The following is a 27,110-nucleotide window of genomic DNA, read 5'->3' as shown; positions in this document are numbered from 1 at the left end:
AAGCCATTCACTACGATCCGTTATAAGACCAAGTTGAATATGAATCAGCTTTAAAGTATGTTGGTATACGACAATAAGCATAAATAAGCATAAATAAGCATAAGCCTAAGCCTAACCTTATAAGTACAAGTATAAGCATAAGTATAAACATAGATCACTATGTGTGAAAATGTCTTTTTGTCTCGTTTACATATCAAATGGGGTGCGCCTAGTGTGTCCGGCATCACTCCGTTCACTCTGGTTATTCCCAAAAGTAAGCAGGTAACCCACAGGATCCTAGGGTCTAACCTGTACTAGTCAGTCCATATAAACATTCTTCTATTTACTATCAAATGAGAAAAGTCGGAGAGGGGAAGGCAGGATTTGAACCCGTGTCCAGAGAACGCTCAACCCATACAGTAGTTGCTAGAGGTACAAGCGCTAACCCATCATCAAGAACATCTTGGGTTCAAGACAGCCTATCCGCTTCGAGTCATATTAGCGATCAGCAGACGCTTGCTTACAAAGATTTCAGTTTTCCATCGTCAGGTGGTTGAGATATACGCCTTTCAATCAGACTATGAGGGTTCGATACCTGATATCGACGTTGACTTTCAGAAAAAAAAAAAAAAAAAAGAGGAAAGAAAGAGGAGAAAATGGAAAATTGCTCTTTTATATTGCGGAATTACAATTGTGACGTGTAAAACACACAATAAATTTTTTATTTCACTGTCACTTGGAGCTTGACTGTCAGATAATCTTCTTTTTTTTTTGAAGTATATGCTAAAGAAAGTAAATAGCATGAATAATTCATATAGTGAAGCTTTGTCAAAGTGAAAGACACTGTATAGTGTGTCATAATTTGTTTTAGTTGCTATGTTTGAGGTTTTTCTTTTTGGTATCATACCTTAAATTATAAATGCAACAGCCAATAGCTATTTAGAAGCAAAAAAAGCGCAAAAAGTGTGTCATATCCCACCAATCACGGCTATTGATTATGAAATTGCGTGATTTTTATCAGCAATTATGTTATCATTACGTTTTCGCCGTACACTTCATATTTCTATAAATATGCCAGACTAATTCTTTTTTCTTTTTTTTTTTGCTTTTATATTTTTCTCCTTTATTCTTTTTTTCTATTACTCACACTATGTCTGATTTATATCTCGAACCTTATGTTGAAATTGCCTCTGGCAATAATTCTAGTGAATTGGTAGAGCCAATTGTTGCGATTGGTACTCGTACACGTTTACGTGAAGGTAACTTCATTATTTGACATAAATAATCATCTGATATTTTTTTAGACGAAGTTGAACATATAGTGCGCCCCATGAATGCTTTGTCTGTATTGGATCGTCAACGTTTTTTCAATGCTGGTGGTACAGTGATGAACGTCATATAATTATATGCCTAATCAATGATTCATAGCATCCATGGGAATTGAGGAATTTATGCATCTTTCATCCGGTATGAATCGACAGGTATCCGATGATATACTTCAGCATATACTTGGATGCGTTTACGACAACAGCAGTGACCAATTATCTCCGGTATTTGTTAACAACAGCTGCGAACCTGTTCCTGGTGATATCCGTATATCCACAGACATTGACTCCTTTGCATACGTTAGTAGCGACCTGCCTTTAAAGCACTCATGTACATTGGATATCAGACCACCATACAGTAGTAGCTACACGACTGATACTGGAGTAGCCTGGTCTCATGAAAGATATACGAACGATGTTAAAGTTGGTGTGCACAAAATCTCCAATGTTCAATTTTTACATAGCGAAAGGCTTCAGGTACTTTTTTTTTTTTTTGAAAAAACGAATCTTAAAGAAAGTTGCTAGGTTGCCATTTTCTTCCCTGGAATTTATCGTGAAATGGTTCAGACAGAAGGTGCACGCCCATCATACTTTATACCTGTTCTTTATCATGAAAGGTTCGTCAATATGGTCCTTCTCCCTGCTTTGGATATTATCTTTGATACGTCAGTTGTACCAGTACCTTTAGACTACCAATCAGCTGCTGATTTTGGGTTGGGGAAGGGCATTAGCTTAAGTATGGAAGAGGTGTCGCAGTTGATATCTGCTATGAGGGGTATCCTTTCACGTAACTCAAGTCTAAGTGCTATATTTGGCGACTTCTTCTTTGTAACGTGGGGTATGGGTATGAAATCCAGGTTTGTTGCGGACGAGAATTTTGTGCATGCCTTATCTTCACAAGGCTTCATATGGGACAAAATGGATCTTAGCAACCTCTATCTGGACTTAGGCATCAACTTTGCAAGCCCTCAACTTGGTCTTACAGGATTATGGTCGACTGGAGAAAGAAAAGATTTTCAGTCTATACTGGAATTGCTTTTTGAAGACGAAAGCTTTCATAAGAGCATGTACCGTCATGATCCTTTTTGTGGTCATTCAGGTATTGGTGGGTTCAAGTACGGGAATCGCAAGTCCGGTTTTATTCGGGTCTCCGCGTACTCCCATGCAAAACAGCCTTTTTACAGCCGTAGTACATATGGAGAGAGACATGGCAAAGATTTTGATGCTGACGACGTATTCAAGGTATCCCCAGGATTTATTAAGCATGTAGTAAGTAATTATTTTATTATGTAAACCGGGCTGTAGCTTACTTTAATATTTAGGCCAGGATGAAGCACTGTTTGTCATTGATGAAGTATAAGTCATATGGAGTGCGATTGGAAGTGCGCTTCACAGCGAATCATTGGGATGCACTATATAATCATACTATGGATTTGGCCAAGTATGTAATTGACATCGTACATATAAATATTTAACGCTATTTCTTTAGAAACCATCTTCAAGCACATGTCAATTGGTACAAGTCTCATGCTCTTTCATCCTTTGTTGAAAAGCGTCTGGACTCTTTAGTTGCTTTAGCAAAAAACATCCATAGTCAGAAAAATTCTCGGTATACAGCACGGCAACTTACAGGTGTAGCACTCATTGCCTTTATGCTGTCTTCATTGGTACACCGACCATCTGATCGTAGCTGGTGGAAGCCATTCGCAGATCAATTGAAAGCGAAACGGTGCCGCAAGTCCATGGCTTTGTTCACACCTGATCTCTTTCGGTTATCTGAGGATGGTTCCCGCTGGTCATGTACGGTGAGCTTAAGGCAGAGTTTAGATGGTGTCTTGCATAAGGACATCATCAACAAAATGACACCTGAGCTTGCTGATGGAATTGAATTGCCTGAATGGCATTACCGCATGCCAACCCTCTTTGCATTGACAGAAGCTGTAGATTTGAAGTTTGACCTTGGTTTGTATGCTCCGCATATAAATTTATCTAGCAAGGAGAATTACTACTGGGATCGTGCTGTGCTTTTTCTAAGTCATTATGGTCTAAGCGATACTTCGGTAGAGCCTTTTGTCAACTTGATCCTGCATGAAGTCCTATGCAAATTTTCAAAATGGAACAAGTATTGCAAGGATAAACGATCATATCAAACACTTATGGCATATGGCTCCAACTTTTTTTGTGATAAAGAGTATCTAAAGGACATTTTAAAGGTATCATCTTAAACATTTGAGTAGTTTTTTAGCTAAATCTTTGATAGAATGATCATTATACCTTAGCAAAAACCCCTCACGTAAGAAGACAAATAGAGGACCTACTCCTTCCTGGATATGGTCAAATATTAGAAAATCCTGAGTCTGTTGCTTTTCAACATGCATCAAGTTCATGGAAATTGTTACAAGCTCGGGCATGCTACATTATACTATGCATTAACAACCCACATTTAAAATCAGACTTCATCAGATTTCGCCTAGCTATGCTCAAATATATCTATGAAAACTTTGAGTTTATCCCAAAAATTGCAAAGGACAGAATATGGACTGTAAAAAAAGGGCTACTGTTTTATGAAATTTAATTTTTTTATGTATATTATGTCTTTTTATGCTTTTTCTTCTTTTATTTTCAATATGCAATAAATAACAATAAACACCCATCAATATGTATTATTCCTTCTTTTAAATCTTTCATTGTCTCTCTCACTTATAGCCATTTTTTTGATCCAACGAAACATCTTGGTAGCCACTGTGTAGCAGACATCATGCTTTAAACGAAGAGCGTTGTTGTTGTCCTTTATAGTTTATGTTGTCATTTGCCTGTAGATCCGTTGGACATAAGCACCTTCTAATACGTCACATTAACTATAATATGTTTTCATGAATTGGAAAAGGCAAACATGAACTATTGTAAAGCGACCAGTTGTATCAAAAGTATAGTGAGCTGCGCTATGTCGCGCTACGTAAGTTATAACCATCTAATTGTTAACATTGTAACACGCTTCTAGTTTGAGAGAAGCTATTGTAACCACGATGGTTTCTATACAACGCCTACAACAGTAGATGAAAGAATATGAGCAACCTTTTTGTGGTAGGGGCATTTTTTACTCCAACCAAAAGCCCAATGCAAACTGCTGGCTTGAGCCCCAAGTATCATATCTTTGAGGTAGTATATCCCATTGCAGTAAAGATTTCATGTATTATCTCTGAGAATGGAGGGAGGGATGAGGATGCGAATTTAAAAATTTGGCTTTGGCCAGCATGAATTACGACTGGTGACTATAGGCTTGCAATTAAATTAGCAAAAAGGAACATGAAAGACCACATAAAGTACTTGACCAAGACTGTGATCATTGTTCGTTACATATGTACGCAAATACAGCTTCAAAGTCCTTGGCCGCTTTTGTTAGTTCAACTTTTCATGCTCTTCTTAATTGATATGCCTAAATCTATATCGATAAATAACCAATTCAGAATAGAGGCCGCACTATTTGACAACCGAGGCTAAATGATATTTCGCATCATCATCGTGTGCATTTCAGTAAACTTAAACGATATACTAGATAGCTTTTTTCAAAGTCATATCTGTAAAATAGTAAACATACTTTTGACTCTGTTGCTGCAAAAGATTATACTATGCTACAAGTCAATACTAAAACTTTTACTGTATATTAGAATGCAGAACAGTGCACAAAAGATTAAACTAGGACTGACAAAGCTACGTACTCCAAAATTTAGAATGATAGGATCAGCATTTATCATCCTAGATAGTCTAAGCAACTGTCAACCCCAAAAGTAAGTAGACGAAAGACAGTTGACTGGCTATTATTTCTGTTGTTCAACTTCGGATGCATTTATTAGATCATTGACAAGCTTTAACTTAATCATTTACTCATCATCATCCTTTTGTTGCCGATTCTATACTTTTGATATTGCTGCTCGCAAGGAATACAAACAGATGCCACTTTTTTATTTACAAATTGGGGTACTTTCGCAACATAAAGAGTTCTGAAATAAAGAATGGCTAATATCTTATATGGCTGCTATTACTTTTTACTTAACCTTTTTATGTCATTTACGGATTAAAAAATGGACAGCTACTTTTACATTAAAAACGTGCTCTATTTTCTCCTATATAAAAATTATCACTTCCTGTAGACAATGACACTAAAGGTAAGCAACTGTGAGTAGTAAATTTCCACAGTAGGTAGAAATTTGTAACCACTCCAATATGTTAAGTTTGAGTAGATAGGATTTAACACCGAGCCCAACTTGTTTTTATACCAATTCATCTTGCTCATTTCTACTGTCTTTTGGCATATCATGAAGACACAGTGCTATTGCTTTGGATTGTAGGTTTACAAATAAGTTTAGATGATGATAGGTCTTCCTAGTCTATAACTAATTTTGACAACAGCAGCTTACTCTTAAAATCAGCCTATACTGTTTTTTATTTATGCCTAAAATGCTTCAGTCATAGCTAACTCTTATCGCCTTAACTTTATAATCAGTCCAGATTACTCGTCATAACCTTAAAATCGATCTTTGATAAAAATATTCATCTCTTAGGATCAATGTTCTGTTCATGTTCCTTTACGTACGACATTTTTTGGTGGTAAAGGCATGTACCCATCATTGTTCCATGGTATGGCATGAAGATAATAACTAACATGTATACTTTATACTCCCTATATTACCTAATCTTTGGATAATATTTTTTAAGCCTTTAATTGAACTACTGATCAGGTTCTAACAATTCAATATATGCAAACTCGAGTGCTTTCAGTAAGCTTATACATACAGTATTTAGTACTATAGCAATTATTTTCTCTTAGCTTTTAAGTTCACGTAGCCTTATGCAGTTTATAATGCACAAATATGCATATACTTAGACAAGTACACATCTATCCCTAGCCAAGAAGGCCAAACAAAACCCTTCATACAAAAAATTGTCGTTTTCTAAATCTTATCAGGAAATCCTCAATGTAAAATGAATTTACTAAAGGACATTACATTGTGCTCTGCTTCAGGGGCTTGATCATTGCACCTTCAATCTTTTTATAGTAAGGAATACAGATCCCTATCTTCTAAACTAACATAAATTCTGGCTATGTAGCTAATTGATACTATTAAAGCTACCTAAGCTAAAGCATAGTGATGTATTTGGGTATATAACAACATAGAATACTTGGAATTTCCATGTCCCACTCCCAATAAAATACCGCCTAGACCGCATCCTGCCTGTCTTCCTTTTTATGAGAAAAAAGGTGAAACTGCAATTAATCCTTAAATTTAATGCAAAGGAAACATTTTTTTTCAACGGCATCTTTGTCAAGCTCATAAATTTAAGCTCTGAAAAGCTTTAAATGTAGCTTAGCCCCTTATATGAATCAACAAGACATTACCGGATATTGATTATTTATTTTTTAGTAAAATCATCGGTCCATAGAGAAATTCACAAAATTGCATTTATCTCTACGTCTATGCATGTGAAATGCATAAAGCTTACACCAAACGATAGAGAAAAAAATTAGCTTTTTGGCAGTATGCTTTTTGCAAAAAAGAAAAAAAATTTCGCAAAGATATTTAAAGTTTTGCTCAGATTTCTACTTTCTGAGTTTAAATTGCTTTCACAACAGAGCAACTCTGCTAGTTCTCAGTGGAAAAGCAGTGATCAAGTGTTGGATTTATTCTTAATCATTCATGCTGGCTTCGAAACCCATAACTTTATTGCTTAGAACACTTTAAATGTAGCTTCGCCTGTTATATACGCCTACAAGACATCGCCGAACATTGATTATCTATTTTGTAGTAAAATCATCGGTCCATAGAGAAATTCACAAAATTGCATTTATCTCCACGACCATACCATCAACATTTATGAAATTTGCATCAAAAGATGAAGAAAAAAATTAGCTTTTCATTGGTATGCGTTTTGCAGAGAACGAACGTATTTACATGGAGATATTTAAATTCTTGCTCAGTTTTTTATTTTCTGAGATTAAAAAAATTAATTTCAGAATAGCTCCACTAGCCTTTACCAGAAAAGCTGCTATCAAGATATTAAGCTTACTATCCGTCACTTACGCTGGTTTTGATGCATTCACGTAAAAGTTTATAAAGTTCCCTACAAATTAATGTAACATGAAAGGTGTTTTGTTAATTAAAACAGAAGAAATCGGTGCATAAACAAAGTAAGACAATAAAATAACTTTTTTTCTTGCTTTCTAGTTTTGTTTTATATAATGAACCAAGCACCAAAGGCACAAAAAGTAAAAAGGAAAGCTCAAGCGCTGGTCAAATGTAAGTTTATAACAACAAAAATAATAACGAAGTCTAATGTCGGTTTCTTTTTTTTTTCTTACATTAGGAATTCCTAATGGGACACATTCGGATGACGAACATGAACCTCATGGGCAAAGTTGTTCTTTTCAACATGATGAAACTATAATAATATCAAATTTATTCTGTTGCTTGTTGCTGAAAAGTTCTTTTTGGTAAAGAAAGTTGTCATTGCCCCACATCTCTAATGGCTAATGGTAAATTAAACCCATGTGCAAACATAAAGTAAGTAATGAACGAGTATAAGCTTAAAGATATATATTCTTTTATATTATTTGTCATAAAAAATAATAAAGTGGTCTATTTACTTGAAAAACAAAAAGTATTTGTATGTATTTGTTAATTATAACTGCCTTGTAACAAAATGTTAGCAGAGCTTCTTTATTATTTTATTCTTTTTAAAGCACACATGTATTCTTTTATTATAATGTAAAGACATTTGCATTTCTATAAAGTATATTTGTTGCTAGATTACTGTTTTCATTGAACAATGAACTTTCTATAGCTAGACTTTTTTTTTACGAAGTCTTTTTTTTAACCAAGTCTTTTTCTTTACCAGTTCAATTTTTTTTCATAAACATGACTATTTTGTTACGTTCAATAGCACGTTTATAATAACCTACGCTAAAAATCATAAATCACCTTCCTAATATGTATACTCCTAAGCAAAATAATCGCAAATTGCTTTTGATTTCCGCATTTTACTCTCAGAAATAAAGAAAAGAAAATGTCCGTCTTTCAACAATAGAGGGGAACAGGCTTACCAAAAAAAGATCATTTGAAAAAGCAAAGACGCTTTTTTAAAACGTGGATAACTTTATGGATATCTACCCTACAAATGAAATAAAAACATGTTAAATTTCTTTATTTTTTTCGCACTTGAAGCTTTCTTCGACATTCGAAAATGACCAATACATCGGGAGTTAATTTTTTTGCCCAAAACCATAACAATCTCTTAACCACGAAATGTTCAATCTAGCGACATGCTTTAACAAACCAATTCGAGCAATTATTTGCAGTGACCAAAAGAATTCGAACAATTATTTGTTTTGGCCAAAACAACCTTATACGTTGTACTGAATACTCTAAAGTTCAATATTAAGTTAGACTTTTGTTTGACTTAGTGGCAAGGTTACGGTTGTTTTAGTTAAGAGAGGAGGGTTCGAAACTCATAGTGGTACTCAACCTTAGTTCTACCGTGCAATGCGGTTTTACATCCTTTAGCTATGAATGGGGTGCGGTTAGTGTTTCTACCCAAATTATGAAATTAAGCAGACAACCCAAGGATTTTAGGGTATAACCAGACAAGTAAGCATCGATCAGGCTTAACTTTAGGCATAAGCCAAAATTTAGCCATAAGCATAGCCATAGCCATAAACATAGGCCACTAGGTGTAAAAATGCCTTTGCCTCATTTATGTATCAAATGGGGTGCCTCTAGTGTCTGAAATCACTCCGATCACTCCCAAAGTAAGCAGGCAACGCTAGATTTTGGTTTTTAGCCATAGCCGTGACGCTAACTATAGATACAGTCATGAAAAGTGCTCCAACCACAACTCTGAAATTAAGCGGGCAACCACAGGATTTTGGGGTTTAACCACAACCACAACCATAACCACCTAAAAACGCTAAAGTTAATACTTCACTTTCTTCTGAAACGTTAAGGAATGCTCCACCAGGGACAATTAGTACCTTAATGGAATCTTTACCTTCAGATGATTCTAATTCATCCACATTGGCTGATACATCTCAAACATCATCCAATATAACCTCTAAACGTTCACGTCCTGATCCTCATACAGTTTCTGGTCGTCAACCCACAAATGTTACAGCACATACAGTGGGTGGAAAAATGGTTCCAATGTTTTTGATTTGCAACTTTAAAGCTTTATATCTTTGGAACTACAAATGGTAACGGCTCACAAAAACATGCATTTTGTAGCGCATTTACAGCTAATATTACTGAGAAAAATTTTGCTTGTATTGTTACACAATCGGGAAAAAATTAAGATTAAATACAAAAACCAACATTGGAACCATTTTTCCACTACAACTGTAGATAAGTTTATTTGTTAATTGGTGGAGCTTCCACCGGAGTTTTTTGGCTAATTATGAGTCATAGTATTCCGACTATCGCCGAAAAAGCCTATTTGACTTATAAAATTAATTTATCCCTGGTCAAACATTTTTTTTTTCCTTTTCTTTCTTTATATATCGAAGCTTTAAGGTACCACTACACATATGGTTCGCGCTCTCTCTAAAAACAAGCAAGAAAACATCAAATCGTTGGTTTTACAGAACAAGCCATATTCAGTGATAATGGAACGTATTCCAAACTTAAAAAAATCCACCTTAAGCAGATATGCCAACAAGTTTTCTCCTGGTAGAGTAACAGCAAACCCTGGTAGAAAGGCTGTTTTAAGTGTTACCACCAAGTCTTATATACGTAAGCAGATTATTAATGGTACCCTCAAGACTGCGAAGGCTGTTCATAAGTATCTAGTATGCACTGGCCACACTATCAGTTACTCGGGCACCATTAAGGTTATGAAAAGCATGAACTTCCATGCTAAAATAAAGGTAAAAAAGCCTTTATTGACTAAGGTTCAGAAAGCAAGACGACTAGCATGGGTGGAAGAGCACAAAAACTGGACAAGCGATGACTGGAGACGTATGGTATTCAGTGACGAAACAAAAGTTAATGTTTACGGCTCAGATGGTTGCAAGTACTATTGGAGTCGACCTGATGATAAACTTCAACCCCATCATCTCGACTTAACAGTTAAAGGAGGGGGTGGTAGCATTATGGTATGGGGTTGTATTACCTATGACGGACCTGGTTATGCATGCTGGATTAGTGAAGGCACAATGAAGGCTTCTGATTACGTCGGAATACTTGGTACAACTCTTATGGATAGCCTTGAGTACTATGGTTACCATCCTCAGGACATCTATTTTCAGCAGGATAACGATCCTAAACACACGTCTAAGCTAGCTAGGCAATGGTTCAAGGACAACAACTTCATGTGTGACCATACCTTCAACTGGCCTTCACAAAGTCCAGATCTAAACCCAATAGAGCACATCTGGCACCACCTTAAGCTCAAGTTAAGTGCCTATGATACTAGGGCAAAAGGTGTGCATGAATTATGGAATCGTGTTGAAAAAGAATGGTCTACTTTTACAGCAGAAAACTGTAGGAGATACATAGATAGTATGCCAGATCGTTGTAGAGCTGTAATTGCTGCGAAAGGCGGTCATACAAGATATTAATAAAATAATGCACATAGTGGAAAAATGGTTCCAATGTTGGTTTTTGTATTTAATCTTAATTTTTTCCCGACTGTGTAACAATACAAGCAAAATTTTTTTCAGTAATATTAGCTGTAAATGCGCTACAAAATGCATGTTTTTGTGAGCCGTTACCATTTGTAGTTCCAAAGATATAAAGCTTTAAAGTTGCAAATCAAAAACATTGGAACCATTTTTCCACCCACTGTAACTCAAAGCGACCTCGTCGTCATAAATTGAAACGTGCTTCAGGCAATACTGCAATTGCTCCATCTACTCGTTCCAGTAAGAGATTACATAAATCCTCGTTGTAAGCTGCTCATTTGCATCCTCTACGCATTTGTGTTGTTTTGCATCGACTTCATTACTTTCGAATGAAAGAAATTAATTTTTTAAAAAAAAAAAAAAATGTATGTGTCTTTCCTAATCAAAGCCACTTTAATTTTCCCCGTAATCTCACACTGGTGGGGAGCTATGTCGTATTTTCCTTATTAAATACTCAAATGTCGTGTGAGATTACTCAAGATCTCCATGTCATATAATTTAAAGCTACCTCTATATAACACGTAGTGTTATATAGCCATCAGTACTCATAAACAACTTTAGTAATTTACATTGCGCAACTTCGGTTCTTCAATTATTAATTTTATAAAATCAGACTTAGTTTGTATTTAATGAGCTCTCTCTCCTGTCTTCACTCAATAAAGAGGTTCAAGAGTCTCATCGATTATCAGTTTCCTGTTACACTTTATTTTTACTTTTAATCGACTACAAACTACTCACCCAATATCGCAATGCTCGTCTGCTTAACAGAACAGCTATAAAATTACCTAGTATTAATGACGGTGAATACATAACACCAGCGGATTCAGAAGAACGTAAAGAACTTCTTCTTAAAGAGCATCTAAAAGGACATTTTGGTTCTGATGCAATCTATCATGCTTTAAAACGTAAAGGTATCTACTGGAATAATCTAAAAGAAGAAGCAGTAGAATTAGTAAAAAGTTGTGTACCCTGTCAACAATTTAACATAATCAAAAAAGGTTATAACCCTTTAAGACCTATAACAGCCACATTACCTGGTGATAGTTGGGGTATCGACTTAGCTGGTCCCATGAAAACTTCCTTGAATGGCAACAATTACTTACTGATTATGGTTGACATTGCTACTCGTTACTGCATATTGAAACCTATCCCTGATAAACAGTCTATGACGATTGTAAAGACATTAATCGATGTATTCTCTAATTATGGTTTTCCTCGTGTACTCCAATCTGATAATGGTGGTGAATTTGTAAATGAGCTTATGCAATTACTTGCTGAAAATGCTGGTTATGATCATAGACTTATATCTAGTTACCATCCCAGAGCTAATGGTGTAAGTGAACGTTGGGTACAAAGTGCTGTAAAAGCCATAAAGAAACAAGTCGAAGGTGCTAAAGCAGACTGGGATTTATATGTTCTTTCTACACAACTCTACCTAAATAGTAAATATAATGAACGTACTAAGACGCCACCCTTCACTTTAATGTTCGGTCGTAATCCAAATGACTTTGAAGATTTCAGTCAGGAAAAAAATGAAGCAACTAAGGAAGAATTAAATACAGAACTTTTAAAAATATAAAAAAGATGACAGAAATTGTATTTCCTGCTATATACGAAAGAACAAAAATAATAACAAACAAACAAAAGGAAAAATTTGATGCGTCACATAAACTTGTATCAATCCCCGAAAATAGTTATGTAATGGTAACAGTAAATTATAAAACAAATAAGCTTGATGCTCCATATGAGGGACCTTATAAAGTTAAAAGGATCACCCAAGGTGGATCATATGTGCTTGAAGATGAAAAAGGAGATTTATTACCTAAAAACTACCCACCATCCGCACTCAAGATGATATCACAGGATGAAGTAATATCCTCAAATAAATTCTATCAAGTTGAAGCCATCTTAGCACATAAAAAAGCTAAAGGAAAATATATTTATAAGTGTAGATGGAAAGGTTATGATGAGAGTGAAGATACCTGGGAACCTGCATCTCACTTTGCAGACCTTAAATTCATAACTGAATATTGGCAAAGAATTGGTATTGTACCTGAAGACATTAAAACAAAATATAAAATTCTTGATAAAAAAGAAAAATCAAACAATACAAATAAGGAATCTAATCCTCAGTCAAGTAAACGTAAAATATCAATAGACTTAAAAGAAACCAGCTACTCTTCCACAACAATTGATGAGAAGAATAAGAGCCAAGGTAGATGTAAAAGATCTAAACGGTATTAATCATACCTGGGAGGGGATTATGTTGTAGAACAGTAACTGATTGTAGTTGACATTAATAAATATAAGTCTTAATACAAGATCATAATTAAAATAAAATAAAATATAAGCTTATTTAAATAAGATCATACAATCAATCCCAATTAAACATGTTCTTTTAGAATATGTATTGTATTCATGAGAGTTCTTTGATAAGAAGACGTATCAACTAAAATAACCAAATTCAATCCAATGTCAGGAATATTGCTAATCTTTCGCATAATTGAAATAACGCGTAAAATAACGTTATTCAATTCAGTGAGGAATTCCCAGAATAAAAGATAATCTATGACAGACATACAAAAGAACAAATGAAAAGTTTTCATAATCATAATTATAGATAACACTTGCTAAAGTACCTGAATATTAGAAGAACGATAACAATAGAAGATATCAAGCCACTCACTCAATAAGATATAAATACCTGCCTTCAATTAGAATAATTTTTACTTTAACTTAAACTGAAATAAAGATCAGTCTCAAAAAGTACCCAAACTGTTTCTTGATCTTTGTTTTTACCTTTTCCTTTATTATTTAAACCATTATATAACAAAGAGGAACTCGATGTTTATTTGAATAAAAGATATTTTTCAAGTGACGTTCAGTAAAATTATAAGAGGGGATATTTATATGATTATTATTTTTTTGTGTTTTTCTATTTTTGATTTTTTTTTTCTTTTGTTTATCTTTAGGGACTGAGGTCCCTCCTTCGACTGAGTCCCTCCTAGGACTGAGTCCTTCCTTCAGCAAAAGTTACACCAACTGCGTCACAGTACTGCAACTTGTTAGTACTTGGGAGTTGGCTTGTGTTAAAGTGATGTAGATTTGTTTAGTTTGAGGTTTGAAGCCTTGAATGACTTGAGTTTAGTTAACTTGATTGAACGTTTAATAGTTCTTTTGATAGAGTAAATTGTATTTGAGTAGTGACCACCAGATCTTTTTAGATCAATAAGGTTAGTGTGAAATTGTTTGATAAAGATAAAAATAAAAGGAATCTTTCTTGATTTATGATAACTCGGGTATCAGATCAGAAAGAATAAGTAAAAATAAAAAGAAAAGAAAAGGTAATTGTGACCCAATAAGAAAAGATTGCTTTTTAAGCACAAGAAGATTTTGATTTCTTGAATTTATATAATTTATTGGATGTCTGTTATTTTGTTTAAAATATTCATCTTATTTATATAAAAATTGGAGTGACTTTCGTCTCTTGTCATGAACTGTAAATTACAGTTCATGTTCTTCATCCAAACTGTAATTATACATGCTTGTATCGGGGACTAAATTCTCGTTCGTGCAACAGTGTAATGATTTGGTTTATAGTAGTTTCTCTGTTTGGGAGTGTTGAGTTAAGGTTTAAATAAACAGATTTGGGTGTAATTGATATAAGAGTTGCTTTTATATGAGTCAGATTTGGCTTGATTCGCTTGTTATAGTGACCACCAGATCTTATAAAGTAGATCAGACTGTTTTGATAAAGGTAAAATAAAAAAAAAAGATAAAAAGATAAATAAAAGGGGGTTTTACAATGAAGTATGATAGCTTCAAGGGACTTCTTGTTCTTGATGTTAAATAAAATAAGAGATAATTTGCCTCTTTAAAAGAATATTTATTTGATAAAAAGAAAAAGTAAAATAAGATGTGAAGTAAGTAAGAAGTTAATAAGAAGTGAAGTATTTTTGTAATTATTATTTGGAGTTATTTATATGTTTTTGGATTTTATGCTTTTGTTCTGTTTTTGGTATTTTGGGTGGTTGTTATAACATAAGAGGCGGTTGTTGTATAGTATAAGGTGGTTGTTGCAAACTGTAAGGCGTTCGTTATAAACTGCAACGATTTAAATTCCGCCGTTTTGTTCTTGCGTGTTACAACAGTACTTCGTCCAAAAAGAGACCATTCTCACAATAAGGTTCAAAAAATTTGAATTGATTCAGTATAGTGTAACTTGTTAGTACTTGGGAGTTGGCTTGTGTTAAAGTGATGTAGATTTGTTTAAATTGAGGTTTGAAGTCTTGAATGACTTGAGTTTAGGTAACTTGATTGAACGTTTAACAATTCTTTAGAGTAAATTGTCTTTGAGTAGTGACCACCAGATCTTTTTAGATCAATAAGGTTAAGAATAAGATTGTTTGATAAACGATAAAAATAAAAGGGAACTTTCTTGATTTGTGATAACTCGGGTATCAGATCAGAAAGAATAAGTAAAAATAAAAAGAAAAGAAAAAGTAATTGTGACCCAATAAGAAAAGATTGCTTTTTAAGCGCAAGAGGATTTGATTTATTGAATTTATTGGATAACGTTATTTTGTTTAAAATTATTCATCTTATTTATATAAAAATTGGCGTGGCTTATTGTTTGTGTTGTTTGACATCTATGTCGAACGACATCAATGTCGCTGGACATCAAAATTATTCTTGTGATCAGCATTGTTCTCTTGATCTAAAATTTCATCATTTGTGCTACAATAGGGATTCACAAGACGCAGTCATCATTGGCATCAATATTATTATTTGCTTCGTCACACTGCCAAAGTTTGCTGCATTGCGTTACAATGTAAGGTTCGTTAGGCTTTCGGGTTTCGATAGATTTGATATAAGTTGTTGAGATAAAGTTTTAGTAATTGAATAAAGTATTGGATAAAGTAAGTTCCAAATAGAGTAGATAATTCGAGTTATAAGTTCGCTTGTGTATAGTGACCACCAGATTTTGTTAAGTGGATCAAACTTGATTTGTAAAGTAAAATGTAAAGAAATGTAATAAAAATATAAAATGAATGCAATGAAGATAGCTTGCTTCAAGGGAATTCGACTTGTTTGTAATAAAATAAGATAGATAGATTTGTCTTTTAAGAGACTATTTATTGAATAGAAGTGAATATAAGTGAACTGAAGTAAATTGAAATAAAAGATATAGGGATATTTATATAAAAATAGTAGAGGGAAAAGAAAAAGAAATAAGGTTGATATTGTTATTTTATAGGTTGTCTTGCAAGTTTGTGAGTGTTAAATTGGGTAAAGTTTGCTTGTAAAGCTTGATTTAAGGTTGTGATTGCCTTGTAAGTTGTTGTTTTGTATGGAATTTAAGCAGATGCTTGATAAGTAGTGACCACCAGATCTTATGTGTAAGATCAATACGATGTTTCTTGATAAAAGTTAAAGTAGAGTAAAAAGTTTAGGTAAACAGGGACTTTCTTGTTAAAGTTTGTTAATTATTGAGTAGAAATATATGATTTATTTAAACTGACTGACAATTTCTTCATAAAAAGATGGGATATATATATGATAATTTTTTTTTTTTTATTTTTTTTTTTTATTTTTGCGGCTATTGTTATTTCTTTGACAATGGTTGTTAAAATAACTTAAGTTATTTTAACAATCCATGTCGGAGTTGTTTCGTACTTCGTCCAAAAAGAGACCACTGTTACAATATTTTTACTTGAGTAGATGTTGTGTATTTCCGTTAAATTACTGAAGTAAGTCGATTTCAAAGTCAGTTGTACCGTCCAAAATTTTATAGATGTCTTCATCATTCTCGTTACAACTGTCATGCCTTTTGCTGATATTTTTGGTAATGTTACAGTTCATTCCTCATTAAGATTATTGTGCAAGTTACTGAAGATGACTCACGAAGCAGATAACAATGAACTATCAACATGACTCACAAAATATAATTATTACTGTATATAACTCTTGTTTGAAAAATAATATAAATACTCGAAGAATTTGAATATCAATAAAACTGGACCTTAAAAACTTTATTTATTATTTTAAAGAGTAAAAACATAAGTTCAAGCACGACAATTGGTAGCATCTGGTTGTTGTCAAACAATTTACAACAGATATAATATAAGTTTATGTCAAACGGCAGTTTATCACAACAGCAACGAATATTTGAAATAGAAGAAAGAGTACACGAATTACTTAATCCTGAACTTAAAGAAAAATTTATATCCTATCGTCAAGTTACGACATTTCCAGAAGATCAAAGAAAACAATTAAGTAGATTACAATTCACATATATAGACAGAGAAGCAGAGAAATTAGCAACTGAATTTACACTCAACAATAGTAATCAATTATCGACAAGCGAAATAAAATTCAAATTAAACAAGATGGATTCCAACAACGTAAATATGCAGGATCTAGCACAGTTGATCGCTACTGCTGTTGCATCAGCAATAAACAATAAACCAGAAAACAATCAGAATAGTGTCCGTATTCCCATTCCTTCTACATACAGTGGTGAAAGAAGTGCTGCAGTAATTAACTTATGGATACAAGAAGTCGAGCGTTATCTCAGTTTCTACAGTGTACATCCAAATCGTTGGATTGCATATGCAGTAACTCTACTTAGAGGAAGATCACAAAAATGGTGGAATCACATAACTCAGAAACAAGAAGAACCACAAACATGGGAGAAGTTTAAACATGATTTAGAGTACGCCTTCAAACCTTCATATTCTGAACAAGCTGCAAGAGATAGATTAGCAAATATCAAGCAAACCTCATCCATAACAGAATATGCTGATGCATTTCAGGATATACTATTGGATTTACCAAGAGTTTCTGATGATGAAGCATTAGACCGATTTGTTAGAGGATTAAAGGATAAAGCAAGGATACATGTTTTGACAAGAGAACCCCGATCACTTGAAGAAGCTATCAGGTATTCGATATCATACGATAGTGCACAACAAGCTGGAATAGTTCTTCCTCAACAAGTACACGAACAATTTCAAAATGATCCAATGGATTTATCTGCTTTAATGCATCAAGTAAATGCAATAATAAGATCCAACAATAATAACAATCGTTATAATCAACAAGACAGAAGAAATACTAGATTCAACAAGAAAAACATCATTTGTCACTGGTGTAGCAAACCTGGACATGTTGTAGCAGAATGTAGAACAAGATTAAGAGAAGTCAGAGAGTTTGAGCAAAGTAAATTGAAACAAAGTCGATTCAAAGGTAACCAGAGATCATTTGGTCAAAATCAAGTGTACCATGCGGACCTGATTGAAATGGATACGAGTAATAATCGTACTATAACCAAACAAACTAGTGATTCGTCCTTTTTTGATAGTGTCAATAAAGATTCTTTAATTGATCTTTCCCCTTACTCCTTTGACTTTTCTAATGATCGAAACTTTCTGATGAATGCAACTTCTCGTAACTCTCCACTGCCTACTTATGAAGTTTTCATTCAAGGACAACCGTACTATGCATTAATCGATAGTGGTGCCAGTGCCAATTATATTCATCCTAAGGTCCTCAAGAATGCAGATGCCTTTAGATCAATCAACAATCAAGCGGTAGAAACTGCAAATGGGGAACAAACGATGATAACTGGTGAAGCTACATGTACAATGAAAATCGAAGGGGAGGGTAAGAACTTTATTGACACATTCAAGGCGTTTGTATTTGAATCAAAGTTTGATATCATCCTTGGCAATGAATGGCTAAAAAGAATAAAACCTAAACCAGATTGGTTTGAAAGTGCTTGGTCAATTACTTTACCTGATCTCTCAACGGTGATAATGAAACCCAATGACTTCAAAAGTAAAGTTGAAGCGAAACAAGAAAATATCAATACGATCGTCTCAGCCAAACAACTAAATAGGCTATTCAAGAAAAATCAGATAGAAGAGTGCTACTTGATACATGCTTCAATTAGTGAATCAGGAGTAACATATTTGAATCATATAAATGAAACTGACATAAATTGGGCTACAGAGTTTAGTAAGGAATTCCCTGATGTATTTAAAGGTCATATCTCTGGTCTGCCGCCAGTTAGGGACACTCAAGAAATTATAGTCACTAAACCTGATGCTGTACCTGTTTCAAGACCTCCATACAAAATGTCGCCTTTGGAACTAACTGAACTACGCAAACAATTGGATGAATTACTACAAAAAGGATTAATTGAACCTTGTGCTTCAGAATGGTCAAATCCAGTACTATTCGTTAGAAAACCAAATGGTGATTTGCGTATGTGCTGTGATTACAGAATGTTGAATAAAGTGACGCTCAAGCAAAAGATTCAATTGCCTCGCATAGATGAATGCTTAGAACGATTACACAAGGCAAAATATTTCACTTCTTTGGACTTAACGAATGGTTTTCATCAGCAGCGACTATCGGAAACGGATTCAATTAAGACTGCTATCAGCACAAGATATGGTCAATTCTGTTGGAAAGTAGTTCCTTTTGGTCTATCTAATAGTGGACCTGCTTTTCAAAAAATGATGAATTCTATTTTGGCTGATTATATTGACAAGTTTGTGATGGTTTACCTGGATGATATTCTGATATTTTCGACAGGAGATGAAGAGCAACACAAAAAGCATGTTAGACTAGTATTAAAAAAACTTGATGAAGCCAAATTGATTATCAATAAGAAGAAATGCCGTTTCAACAGAAAAGAGCTAACTTTTCTTGGTTTTAATATTAGCGCTGAAGGTATCAAGCCTGCTCCAGAAAAGGTTAAAGCTGTTTTTGATTGGCCTACTCCTACTAATGTACAGCAAGTCAGACAATTTATTGGTCTTGCACAGCATTATCGAAGATTTATCTCTGGTTTCGCTGGTATTGCTGCTCCTCTAACAAATCTTACAAAGGGATCTGGGCCTAAACGTCGTGCTATAACTTGGACCGAAGATTGTCAGAAAAGCTTTGACCTAATTAAAAGGAAGCTATCCAGTGCGCCTGTATTGATGACGCCTGACATGACCAAACCTTTTAGAATTGAATGTGATGCCAGTGACTTTGCTATTGGTGCTGTCTTATTACAAGAAGAAGAAAACGGTGTATGGAAACCTCTGGCTTTTGAATCCAAGAAACTATCCCAAGCTGAACGAAACTATCCTGCCCAAGAAAGAGAATTGCTCAGCATTTTACATGCATTACGAACATGGAGATGTTTTATTGAAGGTAATGAATATCAAGTTTTCACAGATCATCTACCTTTAAAATATTTGCGATCGCAAAATAAGCCCACACCAAGATTGGTTCGCTGGCTCAGTGAAATCGAACTCTATGATCCTGATATATTGTACAAGCCGGGTACTGAAAATCATGTACCTGATTTACTGTCAAGAAGAGATGGTGTAGAAGCTAAGCCGGAGAAAGAATCTATGCAGCCTCGATATTTATATCACATTTCTGCAGCTGTCAAGTCCTTATCTATTCTTGATCAAGATCCTATCCAAGATTGGCCATTACACTATCTGTCTTCTCCAGAAAGATGGCCTAACAAGATTAAAAATGAACTGGACAAATTGAAACACCATTTTGTAATCAGGGATAATCAAGTTTACCGCAAAGAAAAAATTCCAAAGAATGAAGATTACGTTGAACTCAAATTTATTCCTTTTGTAAGACGTGCTGATATGGTAGATAACTTTCATGTAGGATATGGCCATTCTGGTCAAACCAATGTCTATAGTTTAATGAAATCAAGAGTCTGGTGGCCAAAGATGCAAAATGATATTAACGCCTGGATATCTAAATGCCCTCAATGTCAACTTGCCGGACCTGCTGATAAAATTAAACATCATGCTCCAATGAAACCATTGGAAGTGCCTCCTGCTTTTTCAAGATGGCATCTTGATTTCATTGGCGAATTACCGTCAACAAAAAATGGTAACAGATGGATTCTTATGGCTGTTGACTATACTACGAATTGGCCTATTGCTCGAGCACTGCAAAATGCTACTGGAGAGGAAATAGTCAAGTTTATATATGAAGAAATAGTTTTGCGTTTCGGATGTCCTAATGAAATTCTAACGGATCGAGGGGCAAACTTCATGTCTAAAGTTGTCAAGCAATACATTTCTAGAATCAAGACCAAACATAATTTGACCAGTGCCTTTCATCCCAGATCTAATGGCAAATGTGAAAGACTTAACCAATTGTTCAAGAAGATGCTGACAAAATATGTTAATGGTAATGTTCATAGCTGGGATGATTATATGGATGCTGCACTTTTTGCTTGTAGGATAAGAAAACATGCGACTACTGGATTCAGTCCGTTCTTTTTAACTTATGGAGTGGAGCCTCGAATTCCTGGTGATCATCATCGTCCTTTTATGAATGAATTTATTGAACAAGATCAAGAAATCATGTCACAAGATGTTATGGTGCACTTACGTAAATTACGAGAAGCAAGATACACAGCTGAAGACAGATTAAGGAAACAAGCTGAAATTGACAAGTCTCGCTGGGATTCTTTGCTCAAGGACAAGATACAAATATTTGAAATTGGTGATTACGTATTGTTAAGGCATGAAAGCAAGAAAGGTCTAGAATTCAATTGGATGGGTCCATATAAAGTCATCAAACGCAACCTAGACTTTAACACATATCAAATTCAAGAAATTAATGGAAAAACATATCAATCTTGGGTTCACACAGATCGTCTTCATCCAGTCAAATATGTTGGTACATCAATTGACAAGTCATGGTATATTCCACGAATGGCTAGAATTGATACGGATGCGAAATTGAATAATCAACACTAAAAAAAAAAAAAAAAAAAAACTTTCACTTTGGAGTCTTGTTGCTAAGGGTCTATCAACACTTTGAAAAGGGGGTATTGTCATGCCTTTTGCTGATATTTTTGATAACAATGAACTATCAACATGACTCACAAAATATAATTATTACTGTATATAACTCTTGTTTGAAAAATAATATAAATACTCGAAGAATTTGAATATCAAGAAAACAAGACCTTAAAAACTTTATTTATTATTTTAAAGAGTAAAAACATAAGTTCAAGCACGACAAGTGTAACAAAAGACGTGACAATCCGAAAAGAAAATCTAAAAAGGATTTTGAAGACAACGGAATGTGCTGAATACTTTGGTCACTACGAGGGTCGAACTCGCGACCTTGGCGTTATTAGCACCACGCTCTAACCAACTGAGCTAAGCGACCCCCCACCTCTTTCGCTCTTCCGACCGTTACACAAGGTATAGGACGCGTAATCAACTTTGAACTCAAATATCTCACCCAATACGATACATCCATCAACCGTCTTAACACCAAAAAATTCGCTAATTTTTTCTCTACAACATATATTTTTTTCAAGTTCGTAACTCCTTTTTTTGCAATTTTCGACATCTCCCATGTCCCAACATTTCACCCCTACTAATTCGCAGATGTCGACAAATGCCCAAGCGAATGTCGACATGCAAAGCTCAAATAACTTGGAAAACACTATTCAGTATTTATTAAATACTGTACAAACGCTGCAAAACCGTGTTACATCACACGACGACATCTTGGCCGAACTCCATGCATTGCGATCTGAAAACACATCTCTCAAAGCAGAGATTGCGAATCTGAAGGCGCAATTGACTTCTTCTGACAATCTTGTTACTGCACCTGTTTCTTCTGTTTCGTCTCTTCCTGCTGCTCTTCCTACTGCTTCTGAACAAGTTCCAACTGCTGTGGTTCCCACTTATAGTGTCATTGCCGCTCGTAACGCTTCGAAACCTGCCTCCAAAAAGCGCAAGCTTGCTGCAAGTCGTACTTTTCAGCCTGTTGATCCTTCTGCTCCTCGTGGATTCGAGTACTTGTACTTGAATCGCAATCGAAAACTTACCCGTGCTGAAATCAGACGTAACCTGCGTCTGCTTGGTCTTGATCTCTCCCGTGTCCTTGACATCTGCTTCCCTGGCCCAAAGGTTATTGGTCTTCTTATCCATGTTCTATACAAAGAAGAGGTGATTTCTCTTCTCTCTGCTGCTAAGGTTCCGTTGGTTGACGGTTTTGATCCTTTGGATCCTGTCAACTTGGCTGATCCTGAGCTCCAGCATCTTTCGTTGGCTGACAAGGCTAATGAATGTGCTGAGCTCCAGTTCACTCGCTGCTCCCGTGCTCTCTCTCGTCTTGGTGCTGGCCGTGCTCACCTGGTGGGTCCCATAGGTAAGTACTTTTCTACCAAGGGTTGGATCGATGAGGACTCTTTGAGTCAGATTTTGTCCTCCCTTCCCTCTCCTCCTTCTGCTTCTCGTGGTCGGGATCCAGGCGCTGCTTTCCGTGGTGACACGGTTATGTCAGATGCTTTGGTCTCTGATGCCGCTAGTGCTGGATCACACTCATTATGAGTGAGGTCCAACACCTTTCTATAAGCCTTTGGAACGCGAATGGTCTTCGGACCACGACCGTCCATGAGGTCCTGTCTCATTGCCTCTCCTCTACACTCCTTTTCATCACCGAGACTTGGCTTCTTTCCCCTTCGCTCCTTCCTACAGACTGGATGCAGTATCATGTGTATGGTGTTCCTGTACCTTCGGCCAACCGTGGTTCGATGGGTGTTACTGCTCTGGTCTCTCCTTCTTGTCCCTTTCCTGTTTCTCAACTTCCTTCACCGAATCGGTATACCCTTTCGTTGAAGGTCGGATCCTTTCGCATTCATTGTTTGTATGTTCCTCCTCCTCTTTCTACCTCTGAATTTATGAATGTACTTTCCTCCATTCCTTCTCTTCCCAATACTTTTATTTGTGGCGACTTCAATGCTCGTCTTGGTGACCTCACTGGTGATGCATTGGTCTCTCCTCGTGGTGCTGCTATGGCTCGCTGGCTTGCTGATCGCTCACTTACCGTTCTGAACGGCCCACTGGCTCATGGTATCCCTACCTGGGTCGGGTTTCGTGATGATCGAGAGATGAGTAGCATCATTGACATGTTTTTAACAAACGCGTCATTGCTGTCTCCTCGCCTTGACATCGCGTCTGACTTGTCTCTTGGTTCTGACCATCGACTACTTACGCTGTCATTCTCTTTTGCTCAGTCAAGTGCCTCTGAGTCTTCATCTGTTACATCTGATACTACCACTCATCCTCGTAGACTATGGAACTTGTCTCGCCTTGGTGAACCTGATCCATGTCAACTGTATCAAGATACCTTTCGTTCGTCCTCAGCTCCTTTGCTCTCTCAACTGAAGAGGTTGGTTCAACACCCTCCTTCTTCACGTCCGCCTATTGACGACCTCAACGCGTCGCTCAACAACATCATCTACCGCTCTCTTGACGCTTCTGTCGGTGATCGTCCTCCTCGTCCATCCCATTGGAAAAAGTACTGGACGCAACAATTACAAGATGCTGCTGAATACCGCAACCGGTGCTACCGTAGATGGCGTCGTGCCTTTGGCATCGACAAAGTCTATTGGTGGCATCAACATCAGCAAGCAAATACCTCTTTCCGTCAAGCTGTCATCGATGCCAAACGTCTCTCATGGCAGTCATTCTGCAAGTCTCTTGAGTCTGACTTTACTAAAGCCATCTCGAAAGTAAAGCAGCTCAAACGCCGTCATCTCACATCATCCTCATTCTCTCATCCTGATGGTCCGGCTACGGCAGTGGAAGTAATGGCTCGTCACTTGGCTTCTGTCTATGATGGTCACTTGCTTCCATCTGTCCGTCCGCCTGCTCCTCCTGATCCGTCCTCTCTTGGTTTGCCCTTTGGTCCTCCTGGTTCGTCTCCTTTGGTTGTCTCCCCTGGTGCTGCTGCTCATACTCCTTCGTCTACTACCCATTCCACTCATTCTAATACCTCAATATTCTCGCCTGCAACATTGGCTCTACTTATCGGTCAACTGCCTACGCGCAAAGCTCCTGGTGCTGATCACATCAAGGCCGAGATGCTCAAGCCGATCAGTACTGACCTGTCATTCCTTCTCTCTTGGTTGTTTACACTCTGCTGGCAATGGTCTTACGCTCCTTCTCTCTGGCGACATGCTCAAGTATATCCTATCTTCAAGAAAGGTGATTCATCACTTCCCTCAAACTACCGTCCTATCTCATTAACATCTGTATTCCGCAAGCTACTTGAGCTGTCGCTATCTCCATGGGGCTAATGCAAAAGATAGGTCCCGGAGATCGTTGGTCCTAATTAAGCTCCGATCTGCATGAAACTCCGAATATACATTCTTGTACCCCGTAGCATCTTTGATGCCAAATTTGGTAAGATTTCAATCAGCGCATCAGATTCTATTGGCCATTGAATTCACCTAGTCTACCGCCTATTGAAGTGAGGGTCGGTAGACTTTTAAAATTAATTTTTTTTCTTTCCTTTAGTGGTTTTTTGCGCTTTTTTTGTTGACGTTGACCTCTGACTTGGGATAGATGTTCATCAATGTGATTGGATACTTATGTTGCGTGGTTTTTTGTAGGACGCAATATAAACACCCCTTTGTATTTTTGCATTTTCTCTGTATCTTGGTTATTTTCCTATTTGACCGACTCAAGCTTTAGTGTATCGTTATCACATAGTGGTGGTTGTACTTCTGGCCAATTGAATGCTCCTTATGGGCCCCGTACTCCTTCGGATGGTGACAAAGTGAGCGAAGCACGAATTATTACGTCATATGAAACTACATGGGCGTAACTGGTATGAGAGAAAAGTAGAGTATGTTTACTGATGGGATTGCAGTCACCTAAGGAAATCCATCGGTGCGTTCCACAAGGAAAACCGCATTTGCAGCTTCAATAGATGCATGAAGGAGATGGTTCTTAGGTATAAACCTAACAAATGTTAGTTTTACTATCGTTGCCGCACTCCTTCATTCATTGGGCTTCATAATAATCGACAAGAATGCATTACGAAGGGGTCTGTATTTATTGATAAAAAGTCGTGTCGTATTTTCCTTACTAAATACTCAAATGTCATGTGAGATCACTCAAGATCTGCAGGTCATATAATTTAAGACTACCTCTATATAACACTACTTGTTATACAGTCATCAGTACTCATAAACAACTTTAGTAATTTACATTGTGCAATTTCGGTTCCTCAATTATTAATTTTATCAAATCAGACGTAGTTTGTATTTAATGAGCTCTCTCTCCTGTCTTCACTCAATAAAGAGGTTCAAGAGTCTCATCGATTATCAGTTTTTCTTTTACACTTTATTTTCACTCTTAATCGACTATAAACTACTGACCAATATCACAACTGGCCCTCACTTCAATAGGCGGTAGACTAGGTGAATTCAATGGCCAATAGAATCTGATGCGCTGATTGAAATCTTACCAAATTTGGCATCAAAGATGCTACGGGGTACAAGAATGTATATTCGGAGTTTCATGCAGATCGGAGCTTAATTGGGACCAACGATCTCCGGGACCTATCTTTTGCCCTTGCCCTCCAATACTCACAGTTGAGTAGGCTGCAGTGGTATTGATTTCTTCATCTTCGATTAGAGCCATTGTTTGTTGAGCTACTTGTTGACTTTGTCTAGATTTTCTCTTAGGTCGACATTCATCTACAAGCTTTTTGCGTAAAGATGGAGCTACTGTGATCAAATCTCCAATTTCTATATCGGCTTTTTGTTTTAACACATCTGAGATTATATCATATTTGATATCTGGCTCTATTCTTCTGGTTCTTGGTTTATTTGATTTCTCAGTAACCTTGCGTTGAATAGGGAGATCCGTATCCATAGCCTCAGTTCGAGTGGCTTCTTTTAGTCTGGCTAAGAATATTTGTGGGTGTTCCTGTTCGCCTTGATACATTTCATTAAATTCTAATTCGTAACTCTGTATCAATTCTGGAGTTATGTAATAATTTTTCAAGAGGTCTACGGCTTGTTCGTAGTTGATTCCAGGTATTCTTTTGAGTATTTCTTTTTCGTAATACACTTTGGCGGCTCCTCTTAGTTGTGCCTTGAGTATAATAAGCTTGCGTGGTTCTTGAGTAATATTATTAATAGCAAAGTAAGATTCCAAACTTTCTACAAAATGACGGAAGTCTTCTCCTTCGTAGCCATGGAAATCAATTAAAGCAGGTCGGTAATTTGCGTTCATATTAGCATTAGCCAACGCGAAGTGTCCATTTATATAAGCCATTTC

General features: G+C 36.1%; 10 protein-coding genes and 1 non-coding gene across 11 annotated transcripts; 9 read left to right on the top strand and 2 right to left on the bottom strand.

Annotated features, from left to right (window-relative positions):
* Positions 1 to 159: 159 nt before the first annotated feature.
* RO3G_09181 (uncharacterized protein) lies at positions 160 to 536 on the top strand (the record flags this gene model as incomplete). The annotated part of the gene is made up of 2 exons (XM_067663766.1): positions 160 to 253; positions 343 to 536. The coding sequence occupies 2 exons, from the start codon at positions 160 to 162 to the stop codon at positions 534 to 536; spliced, it is 288 nt and encodes a 95-aa protein (XP_067519867.1).
* A 593-nt stretch (positions 537 to 1,129) lies between these two features.
* Positions 1,130 to 3,529, top strand: RO3G_09180 (uncharacterized protein; the record flags this gene model as incomplete). Its single annotated transcript, XM_067663765.1, has 6 exons — positions 1,130 to 1,238; positions 1,284 to 1,358; positions 1,408 to 1,781; positions 1,830 to 2,573; positions 2,627 to 2,745; positions 2,794 to 3,529. The coding sequence occupies 6 exons, from the start codon at positions 1,130 to 1,132 to the stop codon at positions 3,527 to 3,529; spliced, it is 2,157 nt and encodes a 718-aa protein (XP_067519866.1).
* Positions 3,530 to 7,542: 4,013 nt separating this feature from the next.
* Positions 7,543 to 8,133, top strand: RO3G_09179 (uncharacterized protein; the record flags this gene model as incomplete). The annotated part of the gene is made up of 4 exons (XM_067663764.1): positions 7,543 to 7,600; positions 7,786 to 7,864; positions 8,044 to 8,068; positions 8,110 to 8,133. 4 exons carry the CDS (start codon positions 7,543 to 7,545, stop codon positions 8,131 to 8,133), a joined length of 186 nt encoding a protein of 61 aa, XP_067519865.1.
* Positions 8,134 to 9,879: 1,746 nt separating this feature from the next.
* Positions 9,880 to 10,911, top strand: RO3G_09178 (uncharacterized protein; the record flags this gene model as incomplete). Its single annotated transcript, XM_067663763.1, has 1 exon — positions 9,880 to 10,911. The coding sequence occupies one exon, from the start codon at positions 9,880 to 9,882 to the stop codon at positions 10,909 to 10,911; it is 1,032 nt and encodes a 343-aa protein (XP_067519864.1).
* A 1,171-nt stretch (positions 10,912 to 12,082) lies between these two features.
* On the top strand, positions 12,083 to 12,553 carry RO3G_09177 (uncharacterized protein; the record flags this gene model as incomplete). The annotated part of the gene is made up of 1 exon (XM_067663762.1): positions 12,083 to 12,553. The coding sequence occupies one exon, from the start codon at positions 12,083 to 12,085 to the stop codon at positions 12,551 to 12,553; it is 471 nt and encodes a 156-aa protein (XP_067519863.1).
* Positions 12,554 to 14,653: 2,100 nt separating this feature from the next.
* Positions 14,654 to 14,817, top strand: RO3G_09176 (uncharacterized protein; the record flags this gene model as incomplete). Its single annotated transcript, XM_067663761.1, has 2 exons — positions 14,654 to 14,731; positions 14,794 to 14,817. 2 exons carry the CDS (start codon positions 14,654 to 14,656, stop codon positions 14,815 to 14,817), a joined length of 102 nt encoding a protein of 33 aa, XP_067519862.1.
* Positions 14,818 to 17,363: 2,546 nt separating this feature from the next.
* On the top strand, positions 17,364 to 21,773 carry RO3G_09175 (uncharacterized protein; the record flags this gene model as incomplete). The annotated part of the gene is made up of 2 exons (XM_067663760.1): positions 17,364 to 18,813; positions 18,988 to 21,773. 2 exons carry the CDS (start codon positions 17,364 to 17,366, stop codon positions 21,771 to 21,773), a joined length of 4,236 nt encoding a protein of 1,411 aa, XP_067519861.1.
* Positions 21,774 to 22,117: 344 nt separating this feature from the next.
* RO3G_19097 lies at positions 22,118 to 22,191 on the bottom strand. The gene has a single exon. It is a non-coding gene; the product is annotated as a tRNA-Ile (tRNA).
* Positions 22,192 to 22,382: 191 nt separating this feature from the next.
* Positions 22,383 to 23,366, top strand: RO3G_09174 (uncharacterized protein; the record flags this gene model as incomplete). Its single annotated transcript, XM_067663759.1, has 1 exon — positions 22,383 to 23,366. The coding sequence occupies one exon, from the start codon at positions 22,383 to 22,385 to the stop codon at positions 23,364 to 23,366; it is 984 nt and encodes a 327-aa protein (XP_067519860.1).
* Positions 23,367 to 23,716: 350 nt separating this feature from the next.
* RO3G_09173 (uncharacterized protein) lies at positions 23,717 to 25,117 on the top strand (the record flags this gene model as incomplete). Its single annotated transcript, XM_067663758.1, has 1 exon — positions 23,717 to 25,117. One exon carries the CDS (start codon positions 23,717 to 23,719, stop codon positions 25,115 to 25,117), a length of 1,401 nt encoding a protein of 466 aa, XP_067519859.1.
* A 1,078-nt stretch (positions 25,118 to 26,195) lies between these two features.
* Positions 26,196 to 27,065, bottom strand: RO3G_09172 (uncharacterized protein; the record flags this gene model as incomplete). Its single annotated transcript, XM_067663757.1, has 2 exons — positions 26,196 to 26,276; positions 26,418 to 27,065. The coding sequence occupies 2 exons, from the start codon at positions 27,063 to 27,065 to the stop codon at positions 26,196 to 26,198; spliced, it is 729 nt and encodes a 242-aa protein (XP_067519858.1).
* Positions 27,066 to 27,110: the final 45 nt, after the last annotated feature.

Source organism: Rhizopus delemar, genomic scaffold, assembly GCF_000149305.1.
Source record: "Rhizopus delemar RA 99-880 supercont3.6 genomic scaffold, whole genome shotgun sequence".
In the NCBI taxonomy this organism is placed as follows: domain Eukaryota; kingdom Fungi; phylum Mucoromycota; class Mucoromycetes; order Mucorales; family Rhizopodaceae; genus Rhizopus; species Rhizopus delemar.
The sequence above is the reverse complement of the archived record's forward strand: the minus strand, read 5'-3'. Positions and strand labels throughout refer to the sequence as shown.